Genomic DNA, 21029 nt, shown 5'->3' on the forward strand with positions numbered 1-21029 from the left:
CATGAACATGCAAGGCGTGTAATTATTGTTTTGTTTTATGAAGTAACTAGTTTACCAAAAAAAAAAATAACTCTCACCCAAAAGAGGCTGGCACAAGCCCGGGCATATCATGCACTGGCTCAAACTCAACTCATTCACTGGGTCTTTCTAGTTTGACTACCCTCACCATCGCATTATATGAAAATACTCATTACATCGAACCTCTATTGAAAATTTTGCATTACCTTCTATGGTATTGGTTGCCTTTTCCTTCTTTTCTTTCTCTTCAGTTCATAATTTTGAGTCTTGGACTTTCTAATGGATTATACCTCAACCAATATTCATAGCGATATTTTCTTATGATTTTTACTCGTACCGTTACAACGTCTTTCCAAGAAATAGTGAATGAGCTAGTCGAGCAACAGTGAATAATTTGCTAGTCTACACTTTATAGCATCTGATACATGCGCCAATACCCTTTTTTTAATATTACCAAGGATAAATCTATCGTATCAGGTACATGCTTTCTATGCAAATTTATTAAATCTAGTGCATCTACATGCTGCTGTATTGTATATAACTTGAAGATTCCACTTTGAGTTCCCTCTTGCAGAAGAAATCAAGAATATGCTACATAGCACATCAGTATCGAGCTAAAAGAAATGCAATCTAAATTCAAGACAAATTCAGCTCAAACAGTCCTGTAAGGGGGAAAAATAGTCGATAACTTCTATAAAGCAAGAGGAGCATAAAGATTAACACGGAACATCATAAAGTACAGCAAAAGCCTTGTTAATTTAGCCACTTTGGCAATTGCAATTTTAAGCACCTGGTCTTCAATCCCTTACTAAAAGGAAGAGTACACTAACAACAGCATTTTTTTCCAAAGCATGAACTCCCTTCTAATTAGGCATCCTTCAACTATTACCAATAATAGGCTAGATCAGAACCTATATCGAATTTCTGCAAGTCATACCGCAATCTTACTTAAGAAGTTGATAATAGCTAACTTATTCAAGAAATCAACTTGGAGGAGAAGTAACACATTCAATACCACATAGTTTACCATGCTGAGCCAAACTGAAGGAAGTTTTGGTATAAGTTCATATCCGACTTATATCACGGCCAAAGATAAAAGTTGTCAACCAGTTGATTGCTACATAGAATCTGTTCCGCCAGCTTACAACACGAGTTAGATATGCTGAACGCCAAATTAACCAACTCGTGAATCCTGCCAAAGAGAGACCTTTTCCCGCCTGCAATAAGTCATCAAATGAATAAGCTAACAAGTTTTATCGGGTATGAAGCATTTCCGCAAAATGATAAAGACCTTGCTCTCTCTAAGGTCCACAAGGGCCTTATATCTGCCAACAGTAGCCATGCTCCCTAAGTGTTTATACATAAATGGATCTCCGAGGTTCATGTCCTTTGCAGAATTAGCACGCCCTCCACCTTCTTTACCCAACCGGTTCAACAGACCTGCCAGATATTTTCCCTGGCGTTCTGCAACCTGATCAAACCAAAGAAAGGTACATCAAGAAAACTGGACTAGTTCACCTTTCAAAGCTGCAGTTAGTTTCAGACACACTATATCTTAACCATAACAGAATATTCATCATCTATCACAGACATCCAACAACAATATACAACACAAAGAGTATGATTATGTAAGGTGTTATTATACAGCAAGTTCCATGAATTTTCTCGACTCACCTAACAGAATCATGCACTCAACTAAATAATAATAAGATAAACAAATGGAAATGCCACCTACAATGCCTGATAGCATAGTTTAAGGTGGCGGAAATCCGAGATGGTGAATACTGAGTAACGACCAGCCACCACAACAGTATATCCTCATATGATAATATGCATTATAGAGCCTCTGAAAACAGAGGGTTTTATAGCCTACATAATCATCTATAATAGAGCACTTAAATCAGAAGCACATAACTGTGTTTTCAAATTCAGGTGAATCGATGATGCGGTAAACTGGATATATATAATAAGCCTCGCATCCAATAATTTTCAAAACTTTATGACTTTGCAACCTCATCTTTAGACTTGACACACTTCGGCAACTCTATACAAAAAAATTTAAGAAATGTATTGTCCCAGTAACTCACTTGGGCCAAAGCTGGAAGAACTTGTTTGCCTGTACTCTCAAGGAACCCACTGCAATCGCCAATTGAGAAGACATCCTGAACTGATGGGATGCGTAACCATTCATCAATCCCTATCCTGTTAGTTACAGATACTTGTCAGTATATTATAGACAAATAAAACAACATAAAATAGGCCTAGCTTTGGAAAGACGAAACATGGAAAACCAGAGGCGGCAATGATCCAGCTATCTATTTGAACATAAGTTGGAGTCGACCATTTTTATATTCTTATTCTAGGTTATCAAAAAAGAAAAGTTGTTTTTCAAACCGGTTTTGGAAAGGCCTTTCTTGAGCCGAGATTCTATCGGAAACAACATCTCTACCTCTCACAAGGTAGGGATAAGGTCTGTGTATACCCCACCCTCCTCAGACCACACTTGTGGGATTACACTAGGTCTCTCACAAGGTAGGGGAAAGGTCTGCGTATACCCTACCCTCCCCAGACCCACTTGTGGGATTACATTGAGTTTGTTGTTATTGTAGTATCAAAAAAGAAAAGTTGGAGTCGACTGTTTTGGTCGACCGTTTTGGCTACTTATGATCACTAAACAGAACAACCTCGCCTATTCCAGCTGAGCAGGAAAATCTTACCAAGTCCAATAATCATTAAATGTCCAGATACAGAAATAAGTGACTTGCTCCAATTCTAACTCTAGACTTACCTCCCCCTAGCTTTTGGTAAATCCAGAGAGTTCACAAAAGGCGAGGGCCCAACCCCAGTAGACCACACTAACAGACCATATGGGACATCCGTGCCATCACTAAGAATTATCTTCTCAGGTTGCACATCCTTTACAACTCCTCGTACAAGACGAACTCCTGACTGAAAACGGACATTAATAATAACTGGAAAGAAATACAATAAGGATAGAATATCAAATACCTGACATAAATAAATGAAAATTATAACCGGCATGCTCAAGTTGAATCGGTTGGGAGCAAACAACATGAAAGTTCATCTTCATGTATGCCAGCATCAAAAAGATGGAGTAAAAGACAAAAAAGTATGGCAAGGAAGTCCCATGGAAGAGAGACAAGCGTATGAGTGAGAAATTAATCCAGAACTGGAGCCATAGGAGCAACAAGGGCATAAAATATAAAATTAATTCCAGTGCTGGAGCCAGATATGGTAGAAAAGCAATCCACTACAGGAGCCATAGGAAAGCGAAAAGGGCATAAGGAAGAAAACTAATTCTAGTCCAGAGAAATTAAGGTAGTATTTCACATATTCTTTGGAGTGATGGGGCCTACTGATGATCAAGGACAAGTTCGAATAAAAGAAGTAATTTAGAATAATACTTCTCCGCGGATTATTTTATTCCCTAACTATCGTAAAGTTCAGGAATTTTAATGCTACAATTTATAACACATCAATCATCACTAGCACAAGATATTTCATCTTATGCATAAAATATATTCATGCATTCCTTGGAGTAATGGTGCCTTATGACTATCAAGGGCAGCTTCAGACAAAACACATCAATTTAGGATAAAGCTTCTCCGCTGTTTATGAGGTTCTCTGACCATTATCATGTTCTGGAAGTTCAGTGGTGTAATTCACAAATAATCACTAGCAAAAGTTGTATGGGCCTATATAAACAAAAATGATGCTTTCGCATTAAGAAAGAACCAAGGAACAATTTTGCAATTGTCCCGTCTTAAATTCACTCTGAAGCTTCATCATCTTGCAATTCACCCGGTATGGAGTAACTGAAATTCAGAACACAGTTCTATCAGCTAGCTGATAAAGAGTAACATGCCAAAGTTCATATTGAACTCTCTCCTATACATGGATTCAGCAACTGTCTTTTTGCTTCTTAATTCTGCCTGTGGAGATTAGGCACACATGGTAAACCTACTATGCCAGGTGACCCAGGAAGCACCATCCTACTAGCATAATAATTTGGAGAAATGGATAAGCAGAAAGTTCTTCTCATCTTTGATGAATTTTTATTCCTAATCCTTTTGGCTGAGCTTCATGAATATAGGATGAGACTGTTAAGCTTATGGAAAGCAGAAGCTTTTTTTTTGGATGGATATGGAAACAAGAGCTTTGTTCTGTTTGGTGATGCATTCTCAAATCCTAAGGCTGTCCTTTTAGAGCTGTTAAAAAGGTTGCATATAACCAATCTACTCACTCTTCCTTGGGTAATAGTATAAATTCTATAGAACCAATCAAGAAAAAGTTCTTTTTCAAAGCTATAAATAATTATCAAATATATAGCCTTTGTATATTATGAGATATTCGAAGTCGCAATTCTTTTTTGATAGATTGAAACTGCACATTTTAATACGCCAACCACTATCCCCAGAAATGTCATTACACAAATTAAAAATTGTGAAGTAATGATTTCTTATGATAAAACAAATGATCTCTCCATTTCTGACAATGCTATAGTACAGACAACACGTACATGTATGCACTACATAGTTATATATATGGCAGAATAACACATAATTATATATCTCTTTGATAAATTCTCACCTTAGTCAACTGTTTGATTGCATATACACGTAAACGATCATCGAAGGAGGATAATATCTCATTTGCCTGTCAGATGAGGACACAGAGATAAATTAATTAATGCTACAGCTCCTTCACTGGTAAATAACAGAAAAGCAAGTATAGTGATACTAACACCTTAAACAACCGAAATATTTGAAGGATATCTATACTGGCAGTGCAGTGAAAAGAACCAAAAAACGACAAAGAGGCATAGCCATTTTAAAAATTGTAAAAAGTTTACCTCAATCAATGTAACGTGAATATAATCTTTGACATGAGCATATCTTTGATGAACATCCCTCATGATAAAGTCGCTAAGTTCACCACTGAACTCAACTCCTGTTGGCCCACCTCCAACGACTACACAGTGTAAGAGACGACGCTTCTCTTCCTCAGTAACTCCTGCGCCCATTACCAAATCAAGAAATTAGTCTATTACTTACTTCAGATATCAGGTGTTTCAAATGAATCTCTGCATGACGAACATACCAGGCACATCAGACAGCATCAGGTTTAGAAGTAGTTTCCTACGTATTTCCTGAGCATGGTGAACCTCACGCAGAAAAATAGCATGCTCCATTACACCCTTAATCCCAAAGGTCATCGCTTGTGCTCCAGAAGCAATCACCAACTTGTCATATGAAATTTTGAAGTTCCACGGCTCAAGGACATCAACTCCATCTGTCACAGTTTGGCAGCTCACCTGATGTACACACAAACTGATAAAGGAGCATCTATTGTCCCATGACGAGTCTACTAAAATACTCTAAAGTTGTTAATTCTCTAAGACTGAACAGCCAATAAAATATGGTGCATTTGAGGGTGTGTTTGGTATGAAGGAAAATATTTTTCGGAAAATATTTTTTAATTTTTTCATGTTTGGTTGGCTTAAATGTTTTGAAAAATATTTTTCTTATAAACTCATTTTCCTCCGATTGGAGGAAAATGTTTTCCCTATCAAGAAAAGGAAAAACATTTTCAAAACTCTTTTTTAACCTTCCCCACCCTATTTCCCATCCCCAGTAACCCCCACCCTATTTCCCATCCCCATCAACCCCACTCCTACCCTACCCAAAAAAAGAGTATTTTCTTTTTAGTTATGAAGCACAAATTTCAACATTGTTTTTGCGTGAAAAAGTAAAGCAGCATATTAGTTCTTTTGGGTTTGTGTCAAATTTTAAAAGAATTATTAAATTCTTGAAGAAAATCTCTAGTCCTGAAGACGTTAGGTATTTAGGAAAGGAGGGGGAGGAGAGCACAAGAAACATGGGGATTGGGGGAAGGGGAGGGAGGAGAGTAGCATAAAAAAAAATTTTCCCAAATAATATTTTCTAGTCTCTAGCCAAACACTAGAAAATATTTTCAGAAAAAAAAAATTTCATATTCACCAACCAAACAGGGGAAAATAAGTGATAAAACCACTTATTTTCCAAAAAAATATTTTGCAAGAAATCATTTTCCATGGAAAATATTTTCCTTCATACCAAACACACCCGGGTAGATGGAAATTTCCAAAGTTTGGTTATCTTGATTTGTAGAAAATGTTTTCCACCAAAAAGGAAACGATGACTTGTCTCCTTGATAGACAGACTCATTTTGCTTTAAAAATATCTTAAGTTTTTACTTCATATCACTTAATTCAATCAACAGTTGGACATTACTGTCAATTTTAAATATTATAATCTGAATGCTATCCACATTCCTTATTCTACATCTTCTAGGACTTGTAAAGTTGTACCGAAAGCAGTTAAACTCTAGGTAGTAAAAGCCAATGAATAGAAGGATATCATACTAACACTAATGCTAGCGAACTGAGTAAAACAAAAAGAAATGCTCGACTACCTACTAGCCTTCTACCCTAATCTTCGACCTCCACACCCTCCTATCTAGGGTCATGTCCTCAGTCAGCTCCAGTTGCGCCATGTCCCGCCTAATAACCTCTCCCCAAGACTTCTTAGGCCTACCTCTACCCCTCCTAATACCCACTGAGGCTAACCTCTCGCACCTTCTGACTAGGGCTTCTATACTTCTCCTTTTAACATGCTCAAACCATCTCAACCTCGCTTCTCGCATCTTATCCTCTACAGGGGCTACTCCCACCTTATCCCGAATAACTTCATTCCTAATCTTATCTAAGTATGCACACACATCCACCTTAACATCCTCGTCTCAGCTACTTTTATCTTTTGGACATGAGGATTCTTAACAGGCCAACACTCTGCTCCATACAGCATAGTCGGTCTAACTACAACCTTGTAGAACTTGCCTTTAAGTCTCAGCAGCACATTCTTATCACACAAGACACCGGAAGCGAGCCTCTACTTCATCCAGACCTCCAGTTTATCATTAACGTCACCCCGTGTCTCGTCAATAAGAACAATGTCATTGGCATATAACATACACCACGGCACCTCTCCTTGAATGTGTCGCGTCAATGCATCCATTGCCAAGGAAAATAGAAATGGGCTAAGAGCTGAATGCTGGTGCAACACCGTCACAACCAGAAAGTGTTCCGAGTCTCCTCCCGCTGTCCTGACCCGAGTCTTGACTCCATCATACATGTCCTTAATCACCCTAATATAGGCTACTGGGACCCCCTAAGCCTCCAAACATCTCCAAAGCACCTCTCTCGGGACTTTGTCATAAGTTTTTTCTAGGTCAATGAACACCATATGCAAATCTTTTTTCATCTCCCTATACCACTCCACCAATCTCCTCACAAGGTGAATGGCTTCCATAGTCGAACGCCCCGGCATGAAACCGAACTGATTCTCAGAAATGGACACACTGCTCCTCACCCTCGCTCCAACCACCCTCTCCCAAACTTTCATCGTATGACTCAGTAGCTTAACCCCCCTATAATTATTGCAACTTTGGATATCACCCTTGTTCTTATACAGCGGAAACATCGTACTCCATCTTCATTTTTCAGGCATGTTCTTCGTACTAAAAATGACGTTGAACAGCCTAGTGAGCCACTCCAAACCTGCCCTACCCGCATTCTTCCAAAATTCCACAGGGATTTCGTCGGGCCCGGTTGCTCTACCCTTGTGCATCTTGCGCATAACCCCCTCGACCTCCTCTACTCTTATGTGCCTACTATACCCGAAATCCCGGCGAATCTCGGAGTGCTCCAAATTGCCCAGCACAATGTTCCTATCACCCTCTTCATTCAGGTCCTTCGCCTAATCTGAGCCTCTTCCATCAAAACTCTACCTTCCTCATCTTTGATGCACTTCACTTGATCCAGATCACGGGCCTTCCTCTCCCTCACCTCGGCTAGCCTGTATAACTTCTTGTCCCCGCCTTTGGCCCCAAGCTCTTCATACAAACGCCCATACACTGCAGTCTTAGCCAAGTAACCGCTAACTTCGCCTCCTTCTTAGCCCTCCTATACCCCTCCTTGTTCATCCTCTTCGCCTCCTCGTCCATGCTCTCTATAAGCTTCAAGTACACCGCTTTCTTGGCCTCCACTTTCTCTTGTACCCCTTTACTCCACCACCAGTCACCTTTGCGGCCGCCAGAGAAACCCTTCGAGACCCTTAACACCTCTCTCGCAGCTGATCTAATACACTCCGTTGTCATGGTCCACATACAGCTCGCATCCCCTCTGCTCTTCCAGGCTCCCACAGCCAACAACCTCCCCCCCAACTCCTGCGTTTTGTCATTAGTCAAGGCACCCCACCTGATCCTAGGCTAACTATACACAGACCGCTTCTTTTTCTTCCTCACGATCTCTAAGTCCATCACCAATAACCTATGCTGAGTCGTGAGGTTCTCGCTCGGTATAATCTTGCAATCCATGCAAAGATGCCTATCACCCTTCCGGAGGAGTAGATAAACAATTTGAGTCTTGGGTCAATGAATTCTTGAAGGTGACCAAGTGTTCTTCCCTCTTCGGAAAACACGAGTTAGAAATCACCAAATCAAAGGCTTTAGCACAGTCCAACAGCGAAGTACCACCTCCGTTCCTAACTCCAAAACCAAAGCCGCCATGCACATCGTCATAACCCATATAGGTCGCCCCAATGTGACCATTGAAATCTCCTCCTATGAATAACTTCTCGATGTGCGGAATGCAACAGACCAACCCGTCAAGGTCTTCCCAAAAACGCCTCTTAATCTCCTTGTCCCAACCTCCTTGAGGCGCGTAAGCACTAATCACGTTTAAAGTAGACCCTCCCACAACCAGCTTAATAGCGTTCAGCCTCCTAACTTCTACCACTAACTCCCTAAGATCCCTGTCAACCAAGATGCCTACCTCATTCTTATCCCTAACGCGCCCTGAATACCACAATTTATACCCATCAGCATCTCGATCCTTAGAAACCATCCATCTAGTCTCCTGGACACGAGCTATATTGATCTTCCTCTTGTGGAGGATCTTCGCTAACTCTATCGACTTCCCCGTCAGAGTACTTATGTTCCAGGACCCAACTCTCAGTCTAGAAGTTCCCTTGCCACCAACCCCCCCCCCCCCCCCAAAAAAAACCCGAGGACATGACCTTATTCTACCATCACTCACTCCAGCCACTATAATCTAAGGAAAATTACGCTAAAACTGGCGCTCAAACAGGCAAAGGATTAAATAAAAAGAGGCATGTCTAACACTTAAGCTCTAACCACTAATTATGAACTTACAAATTAGAAAACGATCCCAAAAAATAACTTCCTAAAGTAAAGCATTTCAATTGAAAATTCCACGGAAAGCTAACCGTCGTATGATTCTTCATGAGTTCCCCACATTTACTCAGTCAAAATAAAAAACAGATTTTGTTGGGAGAAAAGAGAGAAAGATAGTACTCCAAAAAAATAATATATATTTATGTTTTGAAACAATTGACTTTAAACTTGTGATTTTACTGTTAATGAGTCTTTCTTTAAGAGACTGCATACTCAAAGGAGTAGCTTTTATCTTGAAAGTTGACAGAGACAATAGGAAAGTTACCACCAAAGGATGTGGTGCAGCGGATTGGGCTGCTCTTCCTTAACCATAGGTCTCGGGATCGAGATGTGGGTATGAAAAAATACTTGGTAGGGAGAGCTTCTCGCCAAATGGGGTCCTACGTGACGTGAATCCGCATATACTCGGGCTCCAATACGGATTTCGGACACAGGTTGGGAAACCAAAAAAAGACAATAGGAAAGATTAAAAGAAAAGGGAGCAAAAAGGAAAGTGAGAAGATAGGCATACCACATGGTTGGCAAAATCAACGGCAGTGCAATTAGCAAGATAGAAATAAGAATCGGGTTCGCTCGAAATAGCAGGTTGAATCCGGCCGATGGGTTCTGCTACGGACCTGAACTCGAGAGTACCCACACAGGTGGATGCCAGGAGTGGGGTGAACACCATATGGTTCCTGGGCGAGACACACACCACATCGTAAATGCTGGTGTCAAGGCCCTTCATAAGCCTGCATCCAGCCCATCCTGAACCCAGCACCACCACCCTCGGTTTCTGGTCCCCCTTTGTTGGCTCCAACCCTGAAGTTGCGGCCACCGAAAATTGCAACAATTGGGTGAGCGATGGTGACACTGGGGTTAAAGATTTGAATGATGATCTGGTCGAAGAGAGTTGGATGAGATTCTTGAGCCAATGCATATTGTGAGAATTTTTCTTAATGTTGGTCCCTCCTGTATTATTGGAACAATCAAAATTTAATTATATGAGGAGAAGTTCCCCAAATGTTATGTTAGCAGGTAATAGTTATTGAATAAAGAGTTGGATTTAGGGGGTGAAAGTCAATGCAAGGTGGCAGCTAATTGCGACTTAGGTGGCCGCTTAGCTCTTTCAGCACAAGGCGTCTGGCACTTTCTGCGTCGTTCCGTAAGCGGAGGCATTTGCGGGGCCATTCCGGTATTACTTGCGTATACGGATAAAATCGAGTTCATGGTACATCCTAACCTTCAACAAGATAAGTTAGGCTCGAGATATGGCAATAAGAGATCGAAATCGAGTCTAAGTCCCATCAGGTTAGAACCCGGGGCATGATGCCTGCCTTCGAGGATATCGAGACCGTAATCCCGGAATCAACCCTAGCCTCGAACGACTTCGAAGAATATTGTCGGACGATCCAGCATAGCCAACAGAAGCCCGAAATATCTGTGACCGGCCAAATGTTACGGCAGGAATCTCGGTACGTATCGATAAGGAACCGGCAATCAGCAAATCAGAAGATTTTTTACCTTTTATAAAGTTGTACCTAAAATAGGACTCCCCTACTATATAAAAGGGGTCTAACAATTCATTTGACGCATGGTAACACGCATTCCAAGGTAATATATCATTATTTTTTCTGTTATTAGTTCTTTTGCTTTCGTTCGTCAGTGCTTGTTGTTATGAGCCCGGATCGAGGGCAAATATTTCACTAAGACTTAAGTCGTCTTCCTTGTGCGGTTTGAGCTTACTTCATCCTTATTTATTCAATTTGTCTTTATTTACTGCTTTGTGTTAAATAAGTTCGCGTATCCTTAAAATCACTTACAAATTTAATTGTTATCCGATTTTGAGGGTAAACAGTTTGGCGTCCACCGTGGGGCTGAGGATAATAATGGCTATTTGATACAAATTTCTATACCACACACTACTTTACACTTGTTCTTTGGAGTGTCTCTAATTTCAGGTTAAAGCTCAAAATGTCAAACTCCCAGTCCGCACCTCTACATGTTTGACGATGAGTCCGGTCATCACGGTGAAAATAACAACATGGTGCCCAGTGGCGAGGTACCACATGTTGATCCCATCGGAATTCCGGTCGTTGACCCGATTGACGCCAACTCGCATGTGGCCATCAACGTAAATCTGCATACCGACCCCGAGAAAAGTGTCAGTGGTGAAGCCCGATCAGCAGCCCGAAATACACAAGACATTGGAGGGGAGGGATAAATTTACGGGTGATCTTCGAAATGTTGCAGGCTCAACAGGCGGCGATAGCCCAATTACAGAACCAAAGCCGCGCGCCGAGCAGAATTGAACTCGATCCACCCCGGGAAGTCACCCGCAGAAACGAACCGGTCGTAGAGAGGCTGAATGAAAATGAATTGGGGACCAACCCCGAGATCATAAAGATGCTCGGGGAACTGACAAAACGGGTAGAATCAGGAGAGAAGAACATCGAAGCTAATGACAAAAAGATGGAAACCTACAATTCCAGGGTCGACAAAATCCTAGGAGCACCGCCGATATTAAAAGGCCTGGATTCCAAGAAGTTCGTTCAAAAATCTTTTCCTCCTAGCGCGGCTCCAAAGCCGATCCCTAAGAAGTTCCGCATGCCCGAGATTCCTAAGTACAACGGAATGTCCGACCCAAATGAGCATGTGACCTCCTATACATGTGCCATCAAAGGGAACAACGACTTGGAGGATGATGAGATCGAGTATGTCTTGCTGAAAACGTTCGGGGAGACCCTGTTAAAAGGAGCTATGATATGGTATCACAACTTACCTCCTAATTCTATTAACTCGTTTGATATGCTTGCAGATTCTTTCGTAAAAGCACACGCCGGGGCTATCAAGGTCGAGACCAGGAAGTCAGACCTTTTCAAAGTAAAACAGAAGGATAATGAGATGCATAGAGAGTTCGTGTTCCGGTTTCAAACAGAACGGATAGACCTGCCGTCGGTCGCTGATGGTTGGGCCGTTCAGGCTTTCACCCAAGGACTCAACATTCGAAGCTCGTTTGATTGACAGCAGTTGAAACAAAACTTGGTAGAATATCCGGTTGTCACTTGGGCCGATGTTCATAATCGGTATCAATCGAAAATCAGGGTCAAAGATGATCAGCTTGGGGCCCCTTCCGGGTCCGTGTATCCCGTCAGAACATTCGATAGAGTCAAGAGAGACATCGATCGTGAACTGAGATCAAACAGGGATCGTTATCAGTCGTACAATGGAGACCGAAGAAGTAGTGGGTCTGGACGGAACCCTATGAGAAATGAAAGGAGAAATGACCGAGGTCAAAACAACCGGGGACTCATGAGCAAAAACAGCTTCGACAGGCCCGTCGGGCCTAAAGAAGCGCCAAGATTATCAGAGTACAACTTCAACGTCGATGCCGCCGATATCGTATCTGCCATCGGACGCATCAAAGATACCAAATGGCCTCGATCTCTACAGTCCGATCCAGCCCAAAGGGATCCTAACCTAATGTACAAGTATCACGGCACTCATGGCCACAGAACAGAAGACTGCCGACAATTAAGAGAGTAGGTGGCCCGGCTGTTCAACAATAGACATCTCCGAGAGTTCCTGAGTGATCAGGCCAAGAACCACTTCAGGAACATGTCACGCCCCAAACCTAGGGGCGTAGCTGGCACCCGGTGCCTTACTAGCACGGGCGAACCACTCTGTAACTCATGATCGTTCGACCAAAACTAGAAAATGCATAGGTCGAGTTGGCTAAACCCATTCTTTATGTAACCATCATGGGCCAACATGGCCACAACTCGTAATGTATAACTATAAGTGGGAAACGTTGTATCAATGAACCATTGTTCTTAAAATATGAATACATATGGGGCCGTCAAGGCCTCTGACATACTATACAAAATGAACCTCTGTGTCTACAAAGCCTCTAAGATTATTCGACATCAAATGGGACAGGGACCCGGCCTACCCATAAGTCTATAGCAAAACTTTGATACGATGACTTATAGACTCGGCTGCGTTTCGAATGAGGTGGAGTCTTACCGATCCTTCGCTGAATGCTAACCTCGTCGACTATGAGGGCTCGTCAAACTGATTATCTATACCTACAGGCATGAATGTAACGTCCACAACAAAAGGACGTCAGTACGAATAATGTACTGAGTATGTAAGGCATGTAAATCAGTATATAAAGGACATGGAAGAAACATGGAATAAAGGACTCAACCTGTAAGTCTGGATAGCTCTGTAAATCATGAAATATTTATAATCTCATGCATATGCGTATAAATGTCATATAATGTATAGGTCCGTGCGTACATAACATCATCAAGCCTCTGAGGACATCCCATCATATCATCTCAGCCTCTGTGGGCAAAATCATCAACGTATACCAACTGATCAGGTGGTGGTGCGTATATAACGCCGTAACCTTTTCCCGTACCCCATATACATATAATATACGCGTATATAATGCCATCTGGTCATGGGTAAATGTATATGTATAAATGAATGCAATGCATAATGAAGTAAGTCAATACGATCTCTTAAAATGTCATGAGACCCATGAACAGACGATATGATAGTAGGACACATGGGGAATCAAAAATATAGGCACACCTAGTACGTCTATAAATAGAGTCATTTACGAAAGTTGTGCGTTTGCTCGTTTCGTTTGTATCATATGGATTATGCCAAAAGGAAAGAAGGGATAGTCTTAACATACCTTACTTGATGAAATTATCAACTACTTTCAATTGAGCTTTCCAAGAACAATTTTTGCTCCTTTAAATCTTTGAACAAGAACTAAGCACTTCTTATGATCATGGCATATTTCATATTGCTGGACATATGGAGTATCATGGATGTATGTTTTTGCTATGTTTCTAGAGTAAGAGACTCCCTAATAATTGAAGGAAATATTTCAACCTTCTTTCTACATCTTAATTGCAAAAGAAGTATAATATGAAGGCTTAAAGGCTTGCATTGTCACGTGTAACCAAGGCACACCAAGTGCTATGACTCATGTGCACATTGGTGCCACCCTGTCCAACTTCATGCCATGTGGCAGCCCACAATTTCCCCTAAAATGCCACCTAATCCCATAAACCAAAGAGTCACCATTTGGATGTTTGAGTCATTTTCTCTTGTTGCCACGTGGGGGGTGATGTTCCCACCTAACTTATCCACCAATTTCCTAAATGTGACATCTTGCTCTATGACTTAAGAGTCATTTATTGGGCTTTCCTTGGCTGCCACGTTGGGAGGCTTATCAAGTCAAGCCTATCCAAACATTTTAATTACTTATCCACCCTAATAGTTTGATGACTAAGCCACCAAAACTCCCTAATCTTGCCACCTAGTTCCAAGACTTGCCTAGTCAATATTGAATTCCCTACTTGCTGCCACCTTAATCCTTATAAAGTTGATTAGTCATGAGCCCCCCTTATCCTCATGATTCTACGTGGATTCATACAAATGACACTTATCCACTTATAACTAATTCCATATTCCATGACTTTATACCAACATTAAACCAGTTATTCACACAAAAATTTCTAGGTCTTGATTCACTTAAATACTAATATATTTCATATACCTTACTATCATGATCGTGTGGTACCTTGTATGGCACTAGTCCATAAATACGGAGTATTATAGTTTGGACCGTATTTTATCCCAAAATATCAAACATCAACGGAACTCACTTTCTTCAATTTGTTTACCCTATGACCTTCACAACACTTACTTATCACTTGATATAAATATCATAAATAGTCTTGTCATTGAACTTATGTCAACTATCTTATGACAAATCCAACGTAGAAAAGTACGGGATGTAACATCCTTCCCCCCTTTAGAAACATTCGTCCTCGAATGTTAACTCTTAGAGATTTACAAAAATTTGCTGGGGTCTCCTCTGTAAACTAATCTAAAATCCAACCTATATCTGAAGTCTGGACTATTCACAACCTTTTGTACCTGAGTATCTCATATCTTCTTCACATTTACCTTACTTACCTTTCAATCTCGCATCGTATCTTCTGTCGTTTTCATAACCTCCCTTCCACATAGGTAGAAATTACATCTATGCCTTAAAGCTCTACTATGATACATGCACCTCTGGTGCATACAAAATCCGGTGGAAGCTTCATACTGACTTCTTATGACTTAGATCTATCGCACGATCTGAAAACAAAAGAAGGGTAACATTTCCTAAATGCCATATAGCCTCTCAATTATAAATGTGGCGTGCAACACACCCATAAGTAAGACTCTACTAGGCATGACTTTGTAGACTTTGGGTAGGTCGGGTCCCTGTCCCATTTGATGTCGAATAATCTTATAGGCTTTGTAGACGCAGAGGTTCATTTTGTACAGTATATTGTATTCATGTTTTATGAACGATGGTTCATTAATACAACGTTTGCCCACTTACAGTTATACATTACGAGTTGTGGCCATGTTGGCCCATGATAGTTGCAGAAGAAAAAGAAATGAGTTACAGAGTGGTTCGCTTGGGCCAGTACGGCACCGGGTGCCAGCCATGCCCCCCAGGTTTGGGGCGTGACAGAATAGGGATTCTAATAAATAGACCAAGCATGAGGAACCTCAGCATGTCATTAACATGATCATCAGTGGGGTTGACATTCCCCAGGGGCTGATGCTGAAGCACACCAAAGTATCCATCGCAAGGGAAAAATAGACTCGGAATTACGTATCGGAAGGAACCTTGTCTTTCAACGGCGAAGACACTGAAGGGATCGTATAGCCCCACAATGATGCACTGGTAATATTGGTGCTCATAAATAAATCTCGAGTTAAGCGTGTGTTAATTGATTCAGGTAGCTTAGCCAACATCATCAGATCGAGGGTCGTGGAACAACTCGGCCTACAAGATCAGATCGTACCTGCAGTCCGAGTCCTGAACGGGTTAAACATGGCATGTGAGACCACTAAATGGGAGATAACAATACCGGTGAACGTCACCGGAACCATTCAGGAAGCCAAGTTCTATGTAATCAAAAGAGATATGAGATACAACGCTTTGTTCGGGAGGCCATGGATTCACAACATGAGAGCAATACCCTCAACACTGCACCAGGTGCTGAAATTCCCAACACCCGGAGGAATCAAAACAGTTTATGGAGAGAAACCGGCCGCCAAGAAAATGTTCGCGGTCGATGAGGTGATCCCGGCATCCACACTCTCGACATCGAAGGGTCCGAATCCGATGGCCAAAGATGAGGCCAAATAGCAATTACCGATACCAGCCTCGACAAAATCGAAGAAATAAGGGGTAGACGAGGACTACGACTACGGAGTTCCCATATCTTTCATAGCCCCCGACGATTCTGACGCTACCAAATCAACGGTCGAGGAGCTGGAGCAAGTTGTACTAATCGAACACTTGCCCGATTGAAAGGTATACCTCATCATGGGATTAAGCCCCGAGCTCAAGAAAAAACTCATTCAATTTTTTATAGATAACGATGATTGTTTCTCTTTGTCCCACCTTGATATGACAGGGATCCCGCTGGAAATAACCACTCACAAGCTAAGCCTGGACCCGAAGTTCCACCCGGTCAAGCAGAAGAGGAGACCCCAGTCTGAGGTCAAACATGCTTTCATCAAGGATGAGGTATCTAAACTCCTTAAAATAGGGTCCATTCGGGAGGTTAAATACCCGGATTGGTTAGTAAACGTAGTGGTAGTCCCTAAAAACGGAGTAAATTAAGAATATGTGTAGACTATAAAGACTTGAATAAGGCATGTCCCAAGGACTCCTTCCCTCTGCCCAACGTCGATCGCATGATCGATGCAACGGTCGGCCACGAGATCCTCAGTTTTCTCGACGCCTATTTCGGGTACAAACAAATATGGATGAACCCGGGCGATCAGGAAAAAACCTCCTTCATCACTAAGTACGACACCTACTGCTATAACGTAATGCCATTCAGACTAAAAAATGGCGGTGCCATTTACCAACGCCTAGTAAATTGGATGTTCGAGGAACAAATAGAAAAATCAATGGAGGTTTATATTGACAATATGTTGGTTAAGTACCTGCGAGCAGAGGACCATTTGAAACATTTGCAGGAAACCTTCAGCATATTGAAGAAATACAATATAAAGCTGAATCCGGAGAAGTGTGCATTTGGAGTCGGATCCGGTAAATTCCTCGGATTCATGGTATCCAACCGGGGAATCGAGATCAACCCCGATAAGATCAAAGCCATCGAAGATATCACTGTTGTGGACAACATGAAGGCCGTACAAAGATTAACTGGACGCATAGCCGCCCTGAGGCGATTCATCTCGAGGTCTTCCAACAAGAGTCACCGGTTCATCTCACTGTTGAAAAAGAAGAATAACTTCTTGTGGACCCTGTAGTGCCAACGGGCCTTGGAGGAACTCAAGCAATATCTATCAAGCCCACCGCTGCTCCACAAGCCGAAGACAGACGAGCAGCTATACCTGTACCTGACAGTATCGGATATAGCGGTAAGTGGAGTCCTAGTCCGGGAAGAGAAAGGTACGCAATTTCCCATTTACTATGTTAGCAGGACTTTAGGCGAGGTCAAAACTAGATATCCTTACCTAGAGAAATTGGCGCTTACTTTGCTAAGTGCCTCTAGGAAGCTGAAACCGTATTTTCAATGTCACCCCATATGTGTTGTGACTACTTACCCATTGAGGAATGTAATGCATAAACCCGAGCTCTCGGGACAATTGGCCAAATGGGCTGTGGAGATCAGCGGGTACGATATTGAATATCGGCCCCGGACCGCCATTAAATCTCAAATTTTGGCAGACTTTGTGGCCTACTTTATGCCGTCCCTAATACCCGAGGTTGAAATAGAGTTATTGCTGAACTCAAGGACTTCTTCGGGAATCTGGACCCTCTTTACGGACGGCGCCTCGAACGCAAAAAGGTACGAACTTGGCATCGTATTAAAGCCACCAACAGGCAATGTAGTTAGACAATCTATTAGGATTGTAAAATTGACTAACAACAAAGCCAAATATGAGGCCATGAATGCTAGTCTCGAACTAGCCAAAAGCTTGGGGGCGGAGGTGATCGAAGCTAAGTGCGACTCCCTCCTTGTGGTGAATCAAGTTAATGGGACATTCGAGGTCAGAGAGGAACGAATGCAAAGGTACCTAGATAGGTTGCAGGTAACGCTACATTAGTTCAAGGAGTGGACTCTACAACACGTACCTCGGGATCAAAACAGTGAGGCCGATGCCCTTGCCAACTTGGGGTCGTCGGTCGAGGACAATGAGTTTGACTCAAGGGCAGTCGTATAACTCATGAGATTGGTAGTGAAAGAAGGCCACGCCGAGATAAACTCAACGAGCCTAACTTGGGACTGGAGAAACAAATATATAGAATATCTGAAGACCAGAAAACTGCCCTAATTCCAAAAGAATCGAGGGCCCTGAGTACGAAGGCAGCCCGATTTAGCTTGTCCGAAGACGGAAACCTATTCAGAAGAACATTTGATGGCCCTCTCGCGATATGTCTAGGTCCAGGAGATACCGAGTACATTCTGAGGGAAATTCACGAAGGTACCTACGGAAATCATTCAGGCGCCGAATCATTGGTTTGAAAAATAATCAGAGCCGGCTACTATTGGATCGATATGGAAAAGGACGCGAGGGAGTTCGTACGAAAATGTGATGAATGTCAAAGGCATGCTACGATGATTCATCAACCCGGGGAGCTGCTGCACTCGGTCTTGTCACCCTGGCCGTTCATGAAATGACGGATGGACATCGTTGGCCCCCTTTTATGGGCACCCGGTAAGGCTCAATTTATATTGTTTATGACTGACTATTTTTCTAAGTGGGTGGAAGCCCAGGCATATGAGAAGGTCAGGGAGAAAGAAGTCATCGATTTCATTTGGGACCACATCATATGCCGGTTCGGAATACCGGCCGAGATCGTGTGCGACAATGGGAAACAGTTCATCGGTAACAAAGTAATCAAGTTTCTCGAGGACCATAAGATCAAAAGGATCCTATCAACACCTTACCACCCTAATGGGAATGGACAAGCAGAGTCCACTAATAAAACCATACTCCAAAACCTCAAAAGGAGGTTGACCGACGCCAAGGGAAAATGGAAAGAAATCTTGCCCGAAGTCCTGTGGGCATACTGTACGACCTCAAAGTCCAGTACCAGGGCCACCCCATTCTCGCTGGTTTACGATTTTGAAGCTCTAATACCGGTCTAAATCGGAGAATCGAGTCTTAGGTTTCGATCTGCAATGAAAGAATCAAACGACAATGCCATGAATACGAGCCTGGACCTGATAGATGAAAGGCGCGAAGCCGCCCTTGTTCAGTTGGCCGCCAAAAAATAGCGGATCGTGAGGTATTACAATCGAATAGCCAACCTTCGACATTTCAATGTCAGGGACTTAGTGTTAAGGAAGGTCACGCTAAGCACCCAAAATCCGAACGAAGGGAAGTTGGGGCCGAACTGGGAAGGTCCTTATCAAATTATCGAGATCACCAGAAAGGGATCATACAAACTCAGAACAATGAACGGTGAGCAACTACCGAACAACTGGAACATAACTCACTTGAAGCGTTATTACTGCTAAGGTACGACCCCATTCATTCATTTTACTTATTTGTAATTTGAACTAACACTTGCAGGCGACCGTCAAAGAACAACACAAATTGTATGCCTGAAATCACACTTTGCACTTTTTTCCCTTGAATCGGTTTTGTTCCAAATGGGTTTTCCGGCAAGATTTTCAACGAGGCAATAGTAAATTGTGCTAACTTAGAATTGATGGCCAGCTACGAACCGGCGTCGAAGATCACGACAACAGTATTCGAGGCTTCTCTATGGTCGGCCTCGAACACTGGGGGGCATCACCCTCGGATAATGACTTTATCAAGGAAAGAAACTTTGTGATCGAATAGTCTCGGCTCGATCGATAGGATTTACTGTAAGGGCTAAAGGGTCAAATGAACCGTGCTCACATAGACTGCTCAAGCCCTAACATATAGCTTGTACACATGTGTAATCGTATATATTACACACAAAAATAAAAAGAAGTTTCTACCTTGCAGATAAATATTTTGTCCCTTAAATTTTTTTTTCCTCCTAAGGAATTTCCTACATTCGATCCCCTAAAGATATCGAGCCCAAGGGCCTCATTTATCCGGGTTCAAAGGATCGCTCTCACTCGGGGACTACCATCTAAAGACAAACTCGAACGGCCCGGGGGCACAAGACCTATTAGGCAGCGCCCGAACCTTAAAGGCTACTACCATCCCCATTTGGGGACTGTTATCTTGGGCAAGCCTGGATAACTCGGGGTAACAAGCCCACTGGGCAACACCCGAACTAAAAAGGCTACGACCATACTAAAACGGCTTGGAGACGTCCGATACCCATAACAAAAAATAAGGCCTTCAAAATTTCTAAACCGGTTCAAAAGGCTACCCTCGGTAAAATTATCATCTAAAACGTTCTAAGTATTTTGGGGAAAGCTTCCGGTCTTACCGAGCCCCCACGAATCGTAAACAAAATAATATCGAAAGAAAGGCCTGTTCGAACCTCCGAACAAGACCTAATTATTACATGCTAATACATTTCAATATCTTCGTAGTCATAAAGAACAAAGCAAAAAGAAATGAGCTTAAAAACTGTCGAAGGGGAAAAAATGAGCCTTATATATATATATATATATATATATATATATATATATATA

The 21029-nt window shown here is 42.1% G+C and overlaps 1 protein-coding gene across 1 annotated transcript; it reads right to left on the reverse strand.

Moving 5' to 3' along the window:
- Positions 1-755: 755 nt before the first annotated feature.
- LOC104092622 (internal alternative NAD(P)H-ubiquinone oxidoreductase A1, mitochondrial-like) lies at positions 756-10363 on the reverse strand. Its single transcript, XM_009598265.4, has 8 exons — positions 9845-10363; positions 5140-5353; positions 4892-5052; positions 4630-4695; positions 2807-2967; positions 2106-2220; positions 1310-1489; positions 756-1235 (listed from the first exon to the last, which is right to left on the reverse strand). The coding sequence occupies exons 1-8, from the start codon at positions 10250-10252 to the stop codon at positions 1083-1085; spliced, it is 1458 nt and encodes a 485-aa protein (XP_009596560.1). The 5' UTR covers positions 10253-10363; the 3' UTR covers positions 756-1082.
- Between the last annotated feature and the right edge of the window lie 10666 nt (positions 10364-21029).

Source organism: Nicotiana tomentosiformis, chromosome 7 (assembly GCF_000390325.3).
Source record: "Nicotiana tomentosiformis chromosome 7, ASM39032v3, whole genome shotgun sequence".
Lineage (NCBI taxonomy): Eukaryota > Viridiplantae > Streptophyta > Magnoliopsida > Solanales > Solanaceae > Nicotiana > Nicotiana tomentosiformis.